Source organism: Gymnoscopelus microlampas, assembly GCF_963454915.1.
Source record: "Gymnoscopelus microlampas genome assembly, chromosome: 15".
NCBI lineage: Eukaryota > Metazoa > Chordata > Actinopteri > Myctophiformes > Myctophidae > Gymnoscopelus > Gymnoscopelus microlampas.
Window position 1 is genome coordinate 44,325,940 of NC_139952.1, and position 20,083 is coordinate 44,346,022.

Sequence of the window (20,083 nt, forward strand, 5' to 3'; positions counted from 1 at the left end):
GTCATTGATTGAATACTTTAGTAAGTTTGCAAAAAGTACAGAGGTACAATTATACAATAATGCTGAAAGGATAACACAAAAAGGCGGAGGGCTTGCTTCCATTGTGGTCATTGTTTACACATGGCTACATAAAGGTTTTTTGTTCGAGGCCTTTGCTTAGTAGTGAATTAATGGTGGATCTGCAAGCTAGTCATAGCATTCATTAGAGTTACATTGTTCTGTAAATGCATTTTGCAAACAATACAGCAATTTGATATTAAAAAGATGATTTACTTTTAAAGACAAATATTTTCAGTACTTTAAATTATATAAAGGTTTTCCTGACCGAATTTAACTTGTAGTGAAATAAGTAATCGGGTTGTGTACTTTGTCCACCTGTACATCAGAAGCACACACACACACACACACACACACACACACACACTTATTACATTTGTTATATAATGTTTATATTAGATGGTGATCATATTCTGTACACTAGTTTATTAAAGCAGCATTATGCAACTTTTTTTAATGAACAAAATGACATTTTCTCCAATCTGTATGGTAGAGTATGTTAATACGGTAATTTGGTCAAGATTAAATGTATCCCCTGAGCAAGCAGGCAGGCTCTATTAGCTCAATTGTAAAAATCTCTGCACTTGCGCAGGAAACTCGGTTAAAATCCGGGGTAGAAGAGGAAAGTTACATAGTGCAACCTTAATAACATTTATGTTTTGTTTTGCTCCCTTCACTTTACAGACCCCCCACCCACGGTCCAACCCCCCCACCATGGCCCACAAGACGGCCCAGATCCTTCCACGACCGACCCTCTTATGACGAGTGACGGCCCTCATGTAAGTGTTTATTTTTCACCTGTATTCCCATTCCATATTTTACCAAGGAGTCCTGGCCAAGATAGCAGCATAAAAACGTTAACATAAAATAAACATAAAACAATATAAAAATCCATGTATAATAAAATGTAAAATGAACATAAAACAAAATGGTAAATAAAATGGTAAATGGTGCATTTGTATAGCGCTTTTATCCAAAGCGCTTTACATAGATTTTGCATTAGATTCACCCATTCACACACACGTTCATACACCGATGGAGGAGGAAACCATGCAAGGCACCAACCTGCTCATCGGGAGCAATTAGCTGGTTCAGCGTCTTGCCCAAGGACACTGACTCTGGGGGAGCCCCCCGCAACCCGGGATCGAACTGGGAACCATGCAGTTTCCAGTTCACTCTACCCAGCTACTCTACCCCTGAGCCACTGCCACCCCTACTAAAACCCCCTACTAAAACTCTACCGCCCCTACTAAAACTCTACCCCTGAGCCTCTCTCTCTCCCTCTCTGAAACAAACGTTTGAAAAGGTCAACCACGGTGCGATTCAGATCAGAAGCAATGTTGCCGTGTCCGCTAATAAGCGAGTTGACTTGTACAAGATATTGGTGGTTGCGGTTTTTTTAAGCTTATTTCCAAAGTGTAGTTGCTTATTTGGCCTTGTTTCTTAATGTTGTTGTTTTTTTCTTTGAAAATAGCTGCGACGCGTTGTGAGCTTGTAGATCGGCTATTTTATTATAGGTTTAAAGTGCTCATGCGGCCTAGTCACTTTTGTTGGGCTTGTTTTCATAGACCTGGTTGCTTATTTCTCTCGCAAAATCTGGCAATACTGTTCAGAGATACATACGTGCGTCACAAACACACACACACACACACACACACACACACACACACACACACACACACACACACACACACACACACACACACACACACACACACACACACACACACACACACACACACACACACACACACACACACACACACACACACACACACATATACACACACACACACACACACACACACACACACACACACACACACACACACACACACAGCTCTCTCTCTGTCTGCAAGCCCTATTCCTGTCAAATAATAAACAGCCCCATCCTGGAGCAGGCTCGCTCACTCTCTCAATCTGTTTTATAATGTTTAACTTAATACAGGACTGTCTGGACGGTAATATTGTGGTTCTATGCGGGAGGACTAGCCACGGTGCATGGCTGTAATGTGCTCTCATTGGCTGTAGCGTGGCTCTAGATCGGGGCCGACAGACCCAAATATCCAACAAGTTTGAAACATAAAAGTTGTCAGGAACATCTCGCCGACCGCACTTCATTGGGTGGATCTTCTCGGAGTACCTTACACACTGCGCGATCAACACCTCGCCGAGGAGCGCCCGATCTTGACTGAGATCGGTGGTTTTGTCGGCGAACACCAAAAAATATCCCGACAGTGAAATCGGGTCAAATATCGTACAGTGTGTAGGGGTCTTAAGACCATTGTATGGGGACTCAACAGAACTCTCTCTCCACAGGACCCTGGGTTGGGGGTGGAGAAGGAGCTGCTGGTAGGAGCTCACAAAGGTAAGGACATATGGAATTGAAATTAGCAGTATTCAAATGTAGGGAATCCCTCCCAGGTTTACCAGAAAACTCGAAATCCCCCTTCCCAAATGTATCATCAAGATATGGGAGTTACTACTCCCATCACACTCACACGCACGTGCGCACACGCGCACCACGCACGCACAGACACACACACACACACACACACACACACACACACACGATCCAATCATGTAATTATCAGTAAAGCATTTTTACATTTTATATCTCTATACGAAAAGGCGATCATATTACACTAGTTTAGTAGCTTTTATGTTTTATTGTTTTGCTCCCTTACAGACCCCCCACCCACAGTCCAAACCCCCCACCATGTCCCACAAGACGGCCCAGGACCTTTCATGACTGACCCTCTTATGACGAGTACCGGTCCTGATGTAAGTATCTTTTTCTTTTTCACCTTTATTTTACCAGGAGTATTCCCCTTCAGATTCAATCTATTTTTACCAAATCCTGGCCAGGGCCTGTTTCCCGAAACCTAGATTGGGGATTAAGCAGGAATTTATCAACTATCATGGATGAATTTATCTTCCGAGCCATGACTCGGTTTCATGAAAGTTGAGTTGTCTTCACCAGCTGTTTCTTACTTCTTTTCACATCTGAAGTGAATGATGCTGATAAGTCAGTGTTATCGTCTGTGTTCTCTGTTTGTACCAGGGATCAACCATGGCAACTACACAACAAGTCAACATCAAAGATATTCTGAAGCATGTGCAAGATACAGAATTAAAAGAGCTCAAGGATTTTTTTTCTGAGGATGAACGGCTCCCTAAACAGATCCCCTATCCAGAGCTGGATAAACTTGACAGGTTGGACACCAGTAAGAAGATAAAGCAAACCTATGGCGCTGACAGTCTGAAGTACTTCATGATGGGTCTGGAGCAGATCGACAGGAAGGATCTGGTGGAGAAGTTTTCACATGCAGTGTCAGAACCCAAGAGAAGTGAAGGTAGATCAAGAGAAGTTTTTACTAAAAAGCTTTCTACGCTTCCACACTTACCTTCCCTAGTGAATCCTTGTAGCTTTACAAAAATATTACCTACGTAATCCATATACTGCATATTATAGCATTTATATATACAGACAGTCCTGTATATATTTATTACATAAGGGTCGTTCACACCAAGCACTATATCAACGGTTGTATTTTGTGCACCATTGTCTTTGTTATAGTTGTGGTGTGGACTCATCCACTAGTTGGAAAGAGCTTTTTAAAACTGTTATCTTTATAGTTATAGTGCTTTGTGTGAACGACGGCCCTTTACTGTTAAATCACATTCCAATTGTTTTCATTGTAGTCACTAAACACAATCATATTCTGAAAACCATTATTATTATATCATTATTGTAGAACGTTTCTTCATAACCCGCCCCGTCTGCCAGGCCACAGAGCCCAACCCGTCACAGAGCCCAACCCGTCACAGAGCCCAACCCGCCCCACAAAACAATATACAAATCAACGACCCAGCCTGTCCCACAACAAATGTGGTTATCTTTTCTTTATAAATGTATTTTTTTTGTTTTACCTATGACATTTTAACTATGTTACCACAAAATTGACTGAAATAAACTAAACAAAAAACCTTATGAAAAAACTTCCTACAATAAGGATGTAATACTAATAATAATAATTAAATAACAACCCTAACCTAACCCTAAACCTGACCCTAAAACCGAAATAAAGTAACCAAAAACCGAAAAGAAACTAACAAAATCCGCCCAAAAAACGCAAACTTCGCGCCCCACACACACACACACACACACACACACACACACACACACACACACACACACACACACACACACACACACACACACAATTTGGAAGTCAATTAGCCAAATGGTATGAAGTATCAAAAATATGTATGACACATGATTTCCCATTCCTCATGTGTTGTATCTACAGGAGGTGTAATTTCCCCGGTCCCAGAAGACAAGCCACCAGAAGTTACAAGGTAAGGTCCACTCCTGTGTTGGAACGTTGTTGTAATGATGTGGACAGATATGCCAGAGTTACTGCTCCTACTCCATTGGTTACTTATCAAAGATGAATTACAGCAGCCAACCTCTTTATGTCTCTAAAACGTCACATTGTGTAACCTGATATTATGTTTTTGAATAGTGTGCATACTGTCTTGTCTTGTACAATATGTACATTTCATTATAGGACGAAGACGTGCTGTTACTTAGGTGTTTTTATTAACCAGATGTAATATTCTCCTGCATGTAATATTTACACACTACGGCTGACGTCCACTCACTGACTCTGTACCTGATGACACACCCTTCAGTACGTTGCACCAAATCACAATCCCGATTACATTAGACACTAAGTGGTGGTAGAGTAGAGTTAAAGGGATATTTCACTTTAAAAAAAAAATTGGTAATTTTATCGTCTACTCAGGCTTTTGGGAGCACCCAGACAGTTTTTAAGTTGCTTGATTCAGTATTTAGATATTTGATATTCATTTTAGCAGACACGCCCCCTTCCTATACAATCCTGTTGTAACTTCTAACTCCATTTTAGCCATGTTAGATACATCGGAAACACCTGTCCTTGGTTCTGGTGACTGATAGTATCCTTCTAATACGTGAGGAGACCGTGTTCTTTCAATTACTTTTTTTGTTTCTTTTTTTTTATTAAAACAATGAAATACAGTAAAATAAATGTTATGAAAAAAGTAATTGTATTAGGAGGGCAGTATGAGTCACCAGAACCAAGGACGGGTGTTTTCGATGAATATAACATGATTAAAATGGAGTTTGAAGTTACAATGGGTTTGTATAGGAAGGGGGCGTGTCAAGCAACTTAAAAACAGTCTGGGGGCTCACAAAAGCCTGAGTAGAAGATGTTTTAACTGTGTATATCCCAAGTCCAACATCAACACAATATCAATCAAGGATATTCTGTGAGAATAGTAAAAATGGTCGTAATCCGAAGACTCCACCTTAGCCCGTACGCACTTGTCGTAGCACTTGCCCTAACCTTGGCGACCTGGCAGGCTTATGCAACATTTAAATAGCATGTTATGCAGACTGATGCTAGGTTAATTTGTAGACCTGGCATCATATATACTGTGTGTATAGTTTCAATGTGCATAGATTTTTTTATTATATATTTAGTTGTTCTTAGGTTCTTGGTTTACATATGATCCTAGATTACTATTTCTATGCATTTGATGTATTACCTTGTGTTTAACAACACATTGAGTGGCATAAACGAGAATCTACGTTTTTTTTTTTAAAGAGAAAAAAGAAATCGCTCTGGATTAAGAGTGTCTGCTAAATGCCTAAATTGTTAATTGTAATTTCTGGTGCCTTGTTCAATACCTGCTTGATGTTTCATTCATTTGATCAATCTGTCTTATTTGCTGGCTCTATGTATTTGTTTCAAATGTACTACACAAGAATATTTGTGGCATTTAGGGATTTTACTAATGTATGGCATTGACTACCCATACAGTAATCATGCAGAACCACAATAAGCTCGTCATAAACTATTTTCGTTTTCAGATGATGCTTATTTTGTTCAAAACGGTGCACCTCATGCATTTCACTTGTTAATCTCCAGTATCCTTTCCTGTTGCCGGATGATGTGCCCCCAGTTATCTCCCCGTTATCTCCGCTGCTTCATGGGATGGGGTCTATTCTTAGGCTTCGTGACGTTCGGCTCTTCGGTGTTAGTTGTAGGTAAGACCCACCATTCAGTTACATGATGCTATAAAGTATTTCCTCTCAGGATAAGCAGTGATGTGAGGAACACATTATGTTTATCATTACATTAAGTAATAATATTACTTTCATGAGTAACAAAGTAATAAACCACATTACCTTTTTTTTCTTTCAATATACAATATGCAAAATGCAATAGATAAGACTGAACATGAGAGAGAGAGGCCCATGCAATTAACAAATGAGCATGGAAACAGTTGAGCAGAGTTCTGAGGGATTGTGGATATCATAATGTATCTCTTTATTTTGTTGCTTATAATGGCAGAATTCAAACTCCTGAAACTCCTCAAGACAAAGGTTTGCCAAATGTTGTACTTCATCTACACAACAGATTCTAGTATTCTACTTAGGCTGCCACTATAGCTTCCGATCACCATTCGTGGCCAGTCAGATTAGCCGGGGCCAGGAATTGAACCTGTGACCCTTTGTTTTACAGGCAGCCTCTACCCATTCAGCCATGGCAGCCCTACATCACAATACTTAAATTAAAATACTGTCAAAATGCCATTTCATGTTGTCTTTATAAAGTAGACTTGCATTAATAAACACACGTGTCAGAGCGGTCAGCCTGGACAATTTTGAGATTTTGAAGTCAATTAACTTTGCTCAGTAAGGTCTCAGAAGGTTCCCCTTCCATGACTTTTCCTAAATATTCAATCAAATGATCTCCATCTGAAACGTTTTCTAAATATGAAATGAGGCCTCTTGACACCATCCCGGACATACATTTTCGGCTAGATTGACCGCTCTCACCCACTCTCCCCCCAAGCAGTGCAGGTATTCACACCTCAAACCGCCTGGAGATGTGTCATTGTTATAGTTAATGGTATCATTTGCATCCATTGTGCATGGATGTGTGTAAAGTGGTGCAGTGTTTCACTTGTGCCAACTCGAATGTTACTGAAAGAACAGTTTATCCCGTTGTACATTTTTTTCGGATGACAGCCAAATCAAATCTCATGCTTGTATCCTGGTTGCACACTGTGTTTAACATAACTCCACATAGGCTATCTCTGTCCGGCGTGTCCTCCACTCTCTCACCCCAGCTCACGCCACACTGCACACTAAAACCCTCAGGGCCCTATTTTGCGTGACTTAAATCCACGTCTTAGGCGTTAATTAAGCGATAAACTGACCATCTTATGCACAATCCCTATTATGCAAGTTGCACTGAATGCAAACACTTGCAATGCAACAAAAAAGGAATAAGACTCGTCCCAAAACACCCTCACGCCCGGTCTAATCCGGTGGCCTCGGTCCGTGTAAAAAATGGAGCGAGTGTGTTTTGGGACTAGCGTTCCATTACCACCGGAATCCTGGCTTCTCTTCAATGAGTATTGCGGAAATAATATGAATACTATTATGGTCATATAATCCTATAGGCTACATAATGTATTGGAAATGACTAAAATAAATATAATAGCAGATGCCCTTAAATGAAGTTAATATAATATTGTTTTTATGTTCATATTAACCTTAGGAGGTGTATTTACATGCTTTCTGTCTCTAACCAAATGAAGCGTTCCTGTGGGCTGTGAGTGTTCTGTAAGCAACACTAATCCACTTTTTTCTTTTATACTTTATACTTAATTGCAGGGTTTTTCTTCCAAACATTCCACATTTTATTTCAAGATTTTCTTTTTTAAGTAGCAGATCTACAAGCTCACAACGCGGTGCATCGCGACACATTGTGAGCTTGTAGATCGGCTATTTTCAATTTGCTTGCAGATTGGCTTGTAGATCGGCTATTTTCAATGTATGCAGTATATAATGTCAATCTACAGTGTATACTGATTAATATATCACTTTCCTACGTCGGAATGGGGAATGGATCTATTTTGGACGCAGCTTTTATCCACTGTTTCCTCATCAGATGGTAAGACTTATTAGGCTATTTTGTGGCGTTCATATGATCAATATACAGTGGCCTACTGTATTATAAATTAATACTGCACGGACACTGCGCCTCAGTGACATTAAGGCATGATAGTCTATTTTCATCATTACGTGAAACTTTGGCTGATTTGGCAAAACACTGGCAAACACACCGAGGGACCTAATAATTCAGCTCTAAATGCGACTGATAGCCTACATTACAAAATAAATAAAAAGCGGTGGAATTTGCATCATGTCTATATTATGCATAGGCTGCAAGCAATACATGTGTTTGACATATGTTTTCTTTTTGGGCGGTGTAGCCTCCCCTATAAGTGGGGTTGGGACATTGACATTTGCTGCACTGTGATTGGCCACCCATTGTACACCCCTTCCACCCACAATGGGTGGCCCCTGGCCACCCATTGTACACCCCCATTGTACACCCCCTTCCACCCACAATGGGTGGAAGTACACCCCCTCTACATTAGTACACCCCTAGCTGTACTGTGATTGGCTGACTCTATTGGCTGACTATTCAGCACTGTGATTGGCTAGCGAGACACATGATGTAATTCATAACCTATAAATAGGACTATGCACTTAAAAAAAACGTTTTTTTTAAGTGAGCTTCCATCACTGTGATGACCACTGTGATGACCACACCGCCCACTTCACACTGGGTGTGATTTTTAGCGGCACCAGCCGCTCTATATCTGACTTTGTCCATGTGTCCGTGTGTATGTCCGGGTGTATGTCCGTGTGTCCGGGTGTCCATGTGTCCGCTGTATTCTTATTGGCTGGGCTATAAACAAATATTGATGACAACACCCGTGTTTGTTTGAGCACGGGGCTCATCAAAGGCGCCGCTTCCTTCACACAGGGTGTGATTTTTAGCTGACTTGTGAAAGAGCAGAGCTTCGGCTCAAATCACGGACAATAAAACATTAGTGAATCAGACTACTAATGTAGGAATTGTTGTAAATGCCGGTAAGATCAAAATATGGGCGTGAATTGCTTAGTGAATCCGGCTCATTGAGCGCAAAATGAGGTGTGAATCAGGGAAAAAACTGTCTAAAGTTTTCAGGCCCTTTTCAGAGAAAGTTCAGGGCAGTGTGAAACTCAAGTGTCATGTCTCTAGGTGTATATTATCAAGTAGTTTAGTACAGGATTTTGCCAGTCGGAAGTAAGGAATGGGACTATCAGTTTTGAAATTATGTTTTAAATGTATAATGAGGCATTGCTTGAGATTAGACTGACAGAATCAATACAATCATTCATGCTACAATGTATTGTTATTAAATGTTCTACACCTCTCTTTTTTACAGTCGTTGCTTTTTGGTTTACCACACCAGTAGTCTGTCTTTTCCTCCAAATCGTCTTTTCCCTGACGGCCGTGACATGTTTTCCTGGCATCATCGCTGCCATTGTGTCCTTTAAACACTCCTGGTCCTGCAAGGGAGGAAGTCTGTTGGCTGCAGGGACTATGTTCCTCGTTTGCTGTGAGTTTTCACACACCATACACACACACACACACACACGCACACACACACACACACACACACACACACACACACACACACACACACACACACACACACACACACACACACACACACACACACACACACACACACACACACACACACACACACTCTACATGCATACATACATACATACATACATACATGCACGCCTGCACGCACGCACGCACGCACACACACACACACACACACACACACACACACACACACACACACACACACACACACACACACACACACACACACACACATCTGCACGATTAATTATAATCTATCTAGTATCTTCCCATCTCCCACCTTTCTCAGCTTGCACTCTTTTTGGACCCGCGTTCGCATCAGTGACAGTACACAACGGTCAGTCCGAGTCCCAGCATTCATTCCTACTACTCTTGCTTCCTGGGCTCATACCCTTAACTGCAGGTAAGGACGGAGAGAACCCACAGACACTCTGCTCTCTAAACATTAACCACAATGTTATCCTAATCTGAACTTGGGCAGATGAAACAACAGCCTCTGTGGTGTTCTTAAAGTTTATCTACATTATGTTGCAGATTTGCATTTGACTTTACTCTGATAGAACGCATATATTTAGCGTTTTGGTTCCCGCTTGTTTTCCTTCTAATAAAGTCAGGACCAAATAAATGAATTGACACTGTATTATTCTATGAAAGACACTTTTTGTGCTCTGTTTGAGACCGTTCTAGAGCGGTGGACCAGTTGATGCCAAATACCGCCTGTTGAAATCTATTCAGCTAGAATTTTCCTCAAAGCTAGATTGTAAAAGCCACATGTTCTGTAATCTACACAGTAAATATTACCTCTTTATATGATTGAACAACAGTGCCCTCTGTCTGTTGCAGGTGTCCTTTACATTTTGGTTTACATTTGTGCCTACAGAAGGACTGGCCCAATCGGTCTTGAGAGATTAGAGGGAGACAGCATGAGACCAGTGGCGTCCCCAGGAATTACATTTAGGGCAGGAATGAATTGTTTTTTTTAAAAGGTTAAAGCATTAGATTCTGATAGTAGTCATTGCTATAGAGTGTTTGTTTTGTAACAGGGGTCTCCCCGTCTCTCCAGCTTTTTAATAAAAAGAGAAGACATTTTCAGGTAGGTGACAACATTTCAGCCAATCAGGAGAGAGTACCCATTTATCAGCATATTTTTTTTATAGTGTTCCAGGTCCAATTTTGTATCTGTTAATTTCTTTGTGTCTTCACTTCTACTTTCACTTGTTTAATCTGTATCCTGACTGAGTTCTCTATCCTGATTTGATAAAATCCCGACCAGACAAATATTTTTCTGTTTAATAAAGAGCTGGAGAGACATGGAGACTCCTGTTACTGAACAAACACTCCATAGTAATGAGTACTATCAGAATATAGAGATATTTAACACTTATTTTAACCAAAGTTGTTACACGGCTTGGTTGAATGCTCGATTCTGATTGGTCAGTCATCGGTCATTATTTCTGGATAATGACCGATGAGCTCTATAACGGACCGCTGTGTAATCAGAGACTCAGAACACCTGCTCATATCAACCTGCACTGCTTGGTTTATGCTTTATCCAACATGACAGCCATGTAAACAAACAACCAATGTCATTTACAACTAAACGTTGCTCTCAAGAATGTTTTTGAAAACATTTGAAGTAAGACGATGCAATAATCGAAAAGTGATTCTATTTGATCCACTGCACTTCCTTTTTTATCGTGGCACAACAACAGGGAAATACCAAAACGCTCGCCCCAAAACACAGAATATGGATGCTGGGGTTCAAGTGGTTAAGTTGTTTATGGAACAGGGCTTCCCCTCATGTTCCACCTGTTGGTTTCCTTCTCAGGACCTTCAGGTACATAGAACTACATTATGAAAATCCATTTGTTTAACCTGCTGTTTTTGTTTATTCAACAATATTACTCAAGAAGTATGGGCAGACTTCTGAAACTTGGGGCAAATGCTACACTGAAGAGATGGTGTATAGTGTTTAATAAAACAAGACCTGTAGAACAAGAGAACCCCAGGTGCATTTGCTTAATTTGAAATATATGATGGGTTTATGGGTTTACAGAATGAAAATAAAAGGAGACTTTTCATGTGAGTCTGGTGAGCTAATTTGTTTTACAAAAATAAACTTACAGTATAGGCTACCTGTTAAATTTCATTGTATTGCTATAGATGAAAGAAAGTCAATGTACTGTAACAGATAATGCTATTATTACTGTTACTGACCAGCATAGGCCTATAGGCTATAGTTCAATTAATTATACCAATATGAGTAGAATATGACATGACAAAGAGCAAAGCCAAACAACTTGCTAAATATTGCTCTGTTTCAGCTGTTATATGTTTGTCTGTGAGGAGGAGAAGGTGCTATATGTACCCTTAGGTGCCCATGAACTGTCTAACCCTGTTACATTTGTTTCTGTGTAAATTAATATTACTTTTTGGATTCAAATAAAGAATTCAAATGTGTGTGCTGCTTAATCCTAAGTGAATGCGTAGGTTCACCTCACTGCTTTGCTTCCTCGACTGATGGTCAGAGTTATTGCTCTCAGCACCCGGGGGCAACATTCAGAAGGGCAGCCTAAAGTCTCCAAAGCAAAAACTAAAATATGAAAACAAAAAATGAAGACATAAAACATGAAGTTGTTATTATTGTCAGATACTCTCTAGAAGCAGACGCTCCATGAATTCAGATTATTGTCATACACTCCCTAGACCAGGGGTTCCAAATCGATATATATTTGGCCACGGACCCCCATCTGAAAATATTTTGTGCCTGGGACTGCCAGAAGAGAAGATTTGTGATATACAAAAAACAATATTTAAAAAAATATATAATCTCAGAAATAGCAGGTGTTAAGCTCGCAGCGTGGCACGAAGTGACGCCCTGTGAGCTTTTTGAATAGCCAACATATAAACGGATAAAATTATTGCAGTTGTCAGTGTTGTCAGGGCACGTGTGCGTGTGTGTGTGTTTCAGTTATGGTTAAATATTATGTGTAACTGGTAGGCTATGGAAAAATGCAAATGGACAGACATGTGTATTATTTTTTTAAATGAACAGGCCAGTAAGGTGCTTAAAGATGCTCTGGTCCTTTATACTTAAATATACGTAAATATTACATGTTAACAATGTTATGTTGAGTTGTTGACAGTATCCTTGTATGAAAGCTCATAGTTATTAAACCCTCACCTGCTCTTTATTCAGTTCTTCTGAATAAAGAGCATCAGCTCTTTACTAACAAAGTGATAAAGTAGAGCAGGTGGTCTCAGACATTTCCATATCAAGGACCCCCAAATTGCAATTTTCCTGCAAATGTGTGAATATAATTTTTTTATGCTTTATCCAACATGACAGCCATGTAAACAAACAACCAATGTCATTTACAACTAAACGTTGCTCTCAAGAATGTTTTTGAAAACATTTGAAGTGAGAAATAGACGATGCAATAATCGAAAAGTGATTATATTTGATCCACTGCACTTCCTTTTTTATCGTGGCACAACAACAGGGAAATACCAAAACGCTTGCCCCAAAACACAGAATATGGATGCTGGGGTTCAAGTGGTTAAGTTGTTTATGGAACAGGGCTTCCCCTCATGTTCCACTGCGTTGGTTTCCTTCTCAGGACCTTCAGGTACATAGAACTACATTATGAAAATCCATTTGTTTAACCTGCTGTTTTTGTTTATTCAACAATATTACTCAAGAAGTATGGGCAGACTTCTGAAACTTGGGGCAAATGCTACACTGAAGAGATGGTGTATAGTGTTTAATAAAATAAAATGATAATAATAAAATGTGTGAATATAAATTTCCACATTTTTCAAGAGTAGCCGATCTAACATGTTGCATTGCAATGCACTGGCTATTTTGTATTATCTGAAGTATAAAATAGGGTTAAAGTGTTCCCCATTTTGCTGGGGACCCTCTGGAACCCTGTCATGGACCACTGGGGGTCCCCTGACCCCACTTTGAGAACCACTGAAGTAGGGGACCTTATCAACTGACTGATACAATGTTTCTACTGTATATACTGCTACAACCTGTCATAAAAAAAGACTCTGCTGCCATCTAGTGGAAACTGAAGTACAGACCAAGTCTCATTAACCACTTAATGGGGAATACCACTCATTTTCAACATTGAACCATGTCATAATATACCTTAGAGCTGTTGTGTAGAAATAAGAAAAAAAGTCTCTCCCCCCCGCCCCCCCTTCTATGTGGCCTAGAACCGGAGAATTGATTGTTGGGGTCATGCGATCAGTGACATACAGCCAGGGTACTTGTAACTGCTGTCATCGTTTATAAGTTATATAATAATTTTAAAAGTACAAGTTAATTATTAAGAAGTTATTTTAAGTCACATTTATGTATACATTATGTCTTCTGTATCAAGTTGTTGTAATAGTTTTATTTTTGAAGTGTCAAAGTCACGCTCTGTGTCTTGTTAGCCTGGTAAAGCCCCTCCCTCCGGAAAATCTCATTACGGGGCCAGGCTTCCAGCATGGACCCGTATTGTTATTCCGATTATTCTGTTTCTTCTGCCACTTTTGGCAGTTCTGGCTGAACCGTGCAGTCGCTTTTTATGAAACTCGGCCATATGATAGATGGTCATGAAAAACGATCAAGAAATAATTCTCACAATCTTTCGTCAAAAGGTGGCGCTATAGCACTCAATTGAAAAATGGCAACTTTGAACAGGTACAACTCATGCCCTGTTTGACCTACAGCCATGAAACTTCGATGCACACATGCGTCTCCTCATGCTGAACAACTTTCACACTCTGACTTTTTACCTCTGACCTTTAGATCTCCCACCATTTTGAATTATATGAAAAACAGTTAAAACCTATCTCCTCCTGGGATTTTTGAGTAATCTGCACGAAACTTTTTACACATGAACTTTGGACCTATGCCAAAAAACGTTTGCAAAATATTTTCCATAAGTGAAAAAATGAAACTTTAATGAGCCAATGAATATTGCAGTTTTATGACAATTATTCATCTGCCCCTAACACATACATGCAGACTTACCATTCTTTGAAACTTTGCAGAAATGTAAAGGGCCATTCCAAATATCACTGAAACCAATCTTACTCCAATTGGTCAAACGGGGGCGCTATAGCAATTTTTTGAAAATTGAAACTTTAAACAGGCAAAAGTCATGCCTCGTTTGGCCGACAGCCATTAGACCTGCATACACATGTGCCTTGACTAATGAGGAACACATCTATCACGTTGACCAGTAAGCACCGCCCTTAGATTGTCCGCAATCTTGAGCAGTTTGAAAAACACTTAAACCCAGGATTTTTCAGCTATTTGCGTGAAACTGTATGATCACTGTGATCTCTTTTTTCAGAGGTTTGTCTGTTGGTCCAATAGCGTCCCGCTTAAGTGTATGTCTCACAACCTCAAGGTCACAGGTTCAAGCCTCACTTGGTGCAGACTTCATCTAAGTTGCATTTCACACAACATGACTATCAATGAATACATTTGCAATTGTTAAAGATAACATGAAATACTTAATTGAGTGTTTTTTACGTACTTCATTGTGAGAATAGCTGATCTACAATCTCAGAACTTTTCAGATAGCAATGAGAGTATGTTTTTTCAATGTATAACATACTTCATTGTGAAAATAGCCGATGTACAATCTGACAACTTTTAATGGTTTGTGAGCTTGTAGATCAGCTACTTTCACTAGTTTTGGTTCTGAGGAGATGTACAATTTCTTCATTGGTAAATGGTTTGTGAACGAGTGATCTTTGTGTTAGTGAAACAGGGGCTTGGGTCATGACAGAAGGCAAGAGTTTGTGATCTCTCTCTCTCTCTCTCTCTCTCTCTCTCTCTCTCTCTCTCTCTCTCTCTCTCTCTCTCTCTCTCTCTCTCTCTCTCTCTCTCTCTCTCTCTCTCTCTCTCTCTCTCTCTCTCTCTCTCTCTCTCTCTCTCTCCCTCTCTGAGGGTCGGCCATAGCTGAGTGGTTAGTGAGCCCGCCTAGGGAGCCAGAGGCTCTGGTTGACCCAGGTACGATTCCAGGCCAGGTCAGCAAATGTGTCGATGAAACGAAATTTGTCCCTGTGCAAGACTCAGGGACCCCTAATTGCTCACAGGCCCTCATTGGAAACAAGACCGCAAGGACTTTCATGAACTGACCTGTTAAAGGAATTATCATTTCTCTTTCTCTCTCCTGGCCCCGTATTATCGCTGCTTGCAGCTATATTTTCCATTTGATTTTTGGAAATGAGATTTTACGGAGGGAGGGGCTTTACCAGGCTAGTGTAGTTGGTTTGCTCCATAGACATATAAAGGTAGACGCCTCCTCTGGCTCTGAAGCGTGTGTATGTCGGACGCGCTTCTGCTTCTGGGGGGCAGCTGGAAATATCCGTGTGCGTCACAGAAGGGGGCGTTCAGTAGGCCAATCAGAGGCAGGTGGGGGCGGGACAACTTCTGACAAATCCTGGAAAAGACGTGCTGTGATTGGCCAGTGGCCATTTACGGGGGGAACGGACACTGGCCAATCACAGCGTGTATGGCGGCCACCATACCAAGCATGTCGCTCCAATGCACTGCAGAGGCCAATGAGGTATCTAGGTTTCTATATCTGTGGTTTGCTCTCATGTGAATGGGGTTCGCACAGGACTTTTGCATTAAGCAATCAAGCAGCAAGCAGCAAGTGAGGGTGCAGAAGCTTAGTGTCATGTTGGTCACAAGAGACTGTCTAAAGTTATAATAAAGGTTACTGTCTAAAGTTATTAGAAAAGGTTACTGTCTGAAGTTATAAGAAAAGGTTACTGTCTGAAGTTATAAGAAAAGGTTATAAGGACCTGAAGACTAAAGAGTAGGCTACTCTCTTTATGTGTTGCATGCAGCCAACAAGGTTTCTTTCTTTCTTTCTGATACTCAAGGCTTATGGTGTTCCTCCCAAACCACTCCGGACCATAGCAGCCAGGTACACGGGTACAAGAGCCACAGTGATGACCTCATGGGCTCATGGGTCAACACAACAGAGTAAGACCTTAAAATGAGGAAATCACTTGCATGGAGGGCTCAGAATGGCATGGACAGTATAACATATAACAAGCTCAAAGTCTCAGCAACTGTAGCGTCTGTTCTCCTATACGGCTGTGAATGCTGGACCCTATAGCCTATAGAAGTCCCTGGATGGGCGCCACACCAGAATGGTCCCTTGAGAAGATAACAGCCAGGAGAATGAGGCTGGCCAGTCACCATCAGTCAGCCATCGACACTGGGAGCTCCCAGCCAGCAAGCTTGTGCTATGGGCATTGATCACGAGGGCATCCCACACACACCTACATGGATGTACTGAAGAAAGATGCAAGGGAGAAAAGTACTGGTGAGCTAACCAGATGTATGGAGGATAGAGGATGATCCAGAGAGAGGGGGGGTCAATGAGTTTAATCCATGAGTTCCAAAGCTTGACCCTGACCATCACTTACACAGCTGGTGAAGCCAAGAAGAAGACATCTCAGGGTAGGAACCCGTTTTCTTTCTTTTCTTTTCTTTGCTGCTGCTGCTTGTGTTGTATGTGTATGTGATTCAAACTGTTGCTGTATTGATGTCATTCATTGTGATTCATGTTCTATTGTTGTCATATTAGGACCCAATGATAGGGTGGCAATGACAAAATAATCAGTGACTGTTTCTGGCTCTGGAATTGAAAGCTGATGTGAATCTACAGTACAGTGTGTCTGTTGTGTTGTGTCTGTGAGTTGTGAGACAGTACGGTACAGTATGTGTATACTAGGCTGTGTTGTGTTGTGCTGTTGAGGCCGTTGAAAAGAACAGAGAATACAGTAATACAGTATACATATAATATGCTGTATGTTGTGTTGTTGTTGAAGTCGTGAAGACGGGTGCAGTATACTAGTAGATGGTGAGTTGAACTTGTGACAGGGTGGATGTACAGGTGTTGTTTCATATTATTGGCTTGGGTGGAAACACCTCTGTCTATTTAGATTACACGACTGAACAATTCAGAAAAAATAAAAGACGTCTCAAGGCCTTTTTTTTTTTGCTGCTGCTGCTTGTGTTGTATGTTGTGTACTAAATATACTGCTTGTGTTGTATGTTGTGTAGTGTATGTTACACTAGTGTGTATGTTGTGTACTAAATCTACTGCTTGTGTTGTATGTTGTGTACTAAATCTACTGCTTGTGTTGTATGTTGTGTACTAAATCTACTGCTTGTGTTGTATGTTGTGTAGTGTATGTTACACTAGTGTGTATGTTGTGTACTAAATCTACTAATGTGATTCAAGCTATTGTTGTCATATTAGGACTCTGACTGGGTGGCAATGAAACATGTTCACTGACATTTTGTGACTCTGGAATTGAAGGCTGATGTGAATGATGTGTATTTGTTGTGTTGTTGTTATTATTAAAGAGTTGTGGGTATACCTATAGTATACTATAGCCCCTTTCGGGACCCTGTTTACCTTTTTTATATTTGGGAAGGCGGTATCCAGGGTCCCTTGTCGCTCAAAGCACTCTCAATCGAAGTCGCCACTGTCTGGTCTCCCCCCTCCCCGCGGTGACTGACAAGCTGCGCGTCCTACGCATACCTCTATGGTCCTACGGTACTGCCTCTGATTGGCGAGCTCCTACATGCTTGCATGACAATCACAACGCGGGGAGGCGGGACATGGGAGAGAGGAGCTTAAGTTTTACTAAATTATTAAAAATGTTAAACGGCATCGCCGATCCGAGCGCATTAATGCAGATTAACCGCACGCTGCTATTGCTCTTTTTGGTACCTTTGAGAAATCTCTGCAACTTCTAAGCGACGAGCTATTAGCCCGAGACCAGACAGTGGTACCCGCGACTTCGAGAGAGAGTCCTTTGAGCGACAAGGGACCCTGGATACCGCCTTCCCAAATACAGAAAAGGTAAACAGGGTCCCGAAAGGGGCTAAGTATACTAGGCTGTTTGTATTGTGTCGTTGAAGGTAGTAAGTTGACCATGTCCGTCGTTGCCCCTCAGTTTGGCCTTTTGACCCTAAAAAAGGATCTGCCCTGAGGCCACAGTGGCCTTGATGCCCCCCTGCACTGCCCCAGATGCACTCGCCCTAGCCTTGAAGACCTTGCAGGCTTATGCAAAGGCTAACATGTAATTCAGATAGCATGTTATGTATTGTAGACAGATGCCAGGTTCATTTGTAGACCTGGCATCCTATAGATTATTTATTTTTGACATTATACTGTTTAGACTGATGATACTGTAGGTTCTTGGTTTACCTATGATCCTAGATTACTGTTTCTATGCATTTTATGTATTACCTTGTGTTTAACTTACTTACTGTACGTTACTCTGGACTAAGAGAGTACGCTAATTTGCCTAAATTGTAAATTGACAATATATATTTGTAGACGTTGGTGTCTTTTTGAGATTCTGAAATCTGAACCCCAATACATTTTGTGAAATAAACAGCTTTATTATTTACATACAGTATATATGTATATATATTCACATATAAATAAATTTAGATATTTCTTTGGACTTAAAATCATTGTTTTACATGGCCTTCCTGCCCTGGCATTTAGCCTTTGTTCTCTCAAAAAATGTACACCACCAAGGGCAAGTGCCTTGCCCATAAAATGATGAAATTCCAGGCCTGGTCACTGCACACTTATGTTATTTTGAAGAAGATCTTGTTACCGAAAACACAACAAATAAACCATTGGTCTTTGCAGTATGGTGTTGCATAGAGTTTTGCCGCAACAATAGCCTATGTGAAAGGAAATGTTACTATGACACAGTTTACAATAAAGTTCCCATTCAAATAGTTTTAGTAGTGCATGTAATTCCCCCATGCCACCAGTAGAGGTCAGCACTAAACCAACACATTTACTGTTACTGTTACCTGAGCTATGAATACTCAGTCAGGAATGAATGCATAAGAGTTGAAGATAAGTGAAATATCCCATCCTTCCATAAACCTACACACAGTTTCACTGATAATCTAAAGAGAGTCCTTGGGGAGAGGTTTGGTATATTCTGTGTATACATGGTGGGGAATGGAACTAATTAATAAACCATACCTCATATACCTCAAACATTATACCTCAGTGCTTGGCCTGAAGATATTTGTAACGAAGAGGTCCTCCGTTACTGATAATTGACACTAATTTGCACTTTACTCCTTTGCACAGTATAATTGACAGTAGGATATTTGATCATAAGAGGAATGTGCAATATGTTTTAGTGCAATATAATTTGACAATATATATGTGATGTTGGATTGTGATTTTAATACTGCTTATGTCTGTCTGTTCCAGGGTGTTCGGGCAAAAGAGTCCCCAGGGTGCCCGAGCACCATATATGGGTGGACTGGACCACAGTAGAAGAGAGAGGGGGGTTTTGCGTTGTAAATTGGAAGCTGCTAATAATGTGATAATGTTTGTTTTGCCATAGGGTACTTAAGTTAGATGTTTTGCCAG

At 40.7% G+C, this 20,083-nt stretch overlaps 1 protein-coding gene across 1 annotated transcript in view; it reads left to right on the forward strand.

Moving 5' to 3' along the window:
- Positions 1-10,842, forward strand: part of LOC311062195 (uncharacterized protein) — a 137,701-nt gene extending 126,859 nt beyond the window's left edge. Inside the window, exons 6-14 of the mRNA XM_084081063.1 lie at positions 742-836; positions 2,377-2,425; positions 2,747-2,841; positions 3,122-3,413; positions 4,371-4,419; positions 6,036-6,154; positions 9,400-9,573; positions 9,922-10,035; positions 10,476-10,842. Of these exons, the coding sequence (XP_083937189.1) occupies positions 742-836; positions 2,377-2,425; positions 2,747-2,841; positions 3,122-3,413; positions 4,371-4,419; positions 6,036-6,154; positions 9,400-9,573; positions 9,922-10,035; positions 10,476-10,615 (1,127 nt within the window). The 3' untranslated portion in view covers positions 10,616-10,842. The remainder of the gene's footprint in view (positions 1-741; positions 837-2,376; positions 2,426-2,746; positions 2,842-3,121; positions 3,414-4,370; positions 4,420-6,035; positions 6,155-9,399; positions 9,574-9,921; positions 10,036-10,475) is intronic.
- Positions 10,843-20,083: the final 9,241 nt, after the last annotated feature.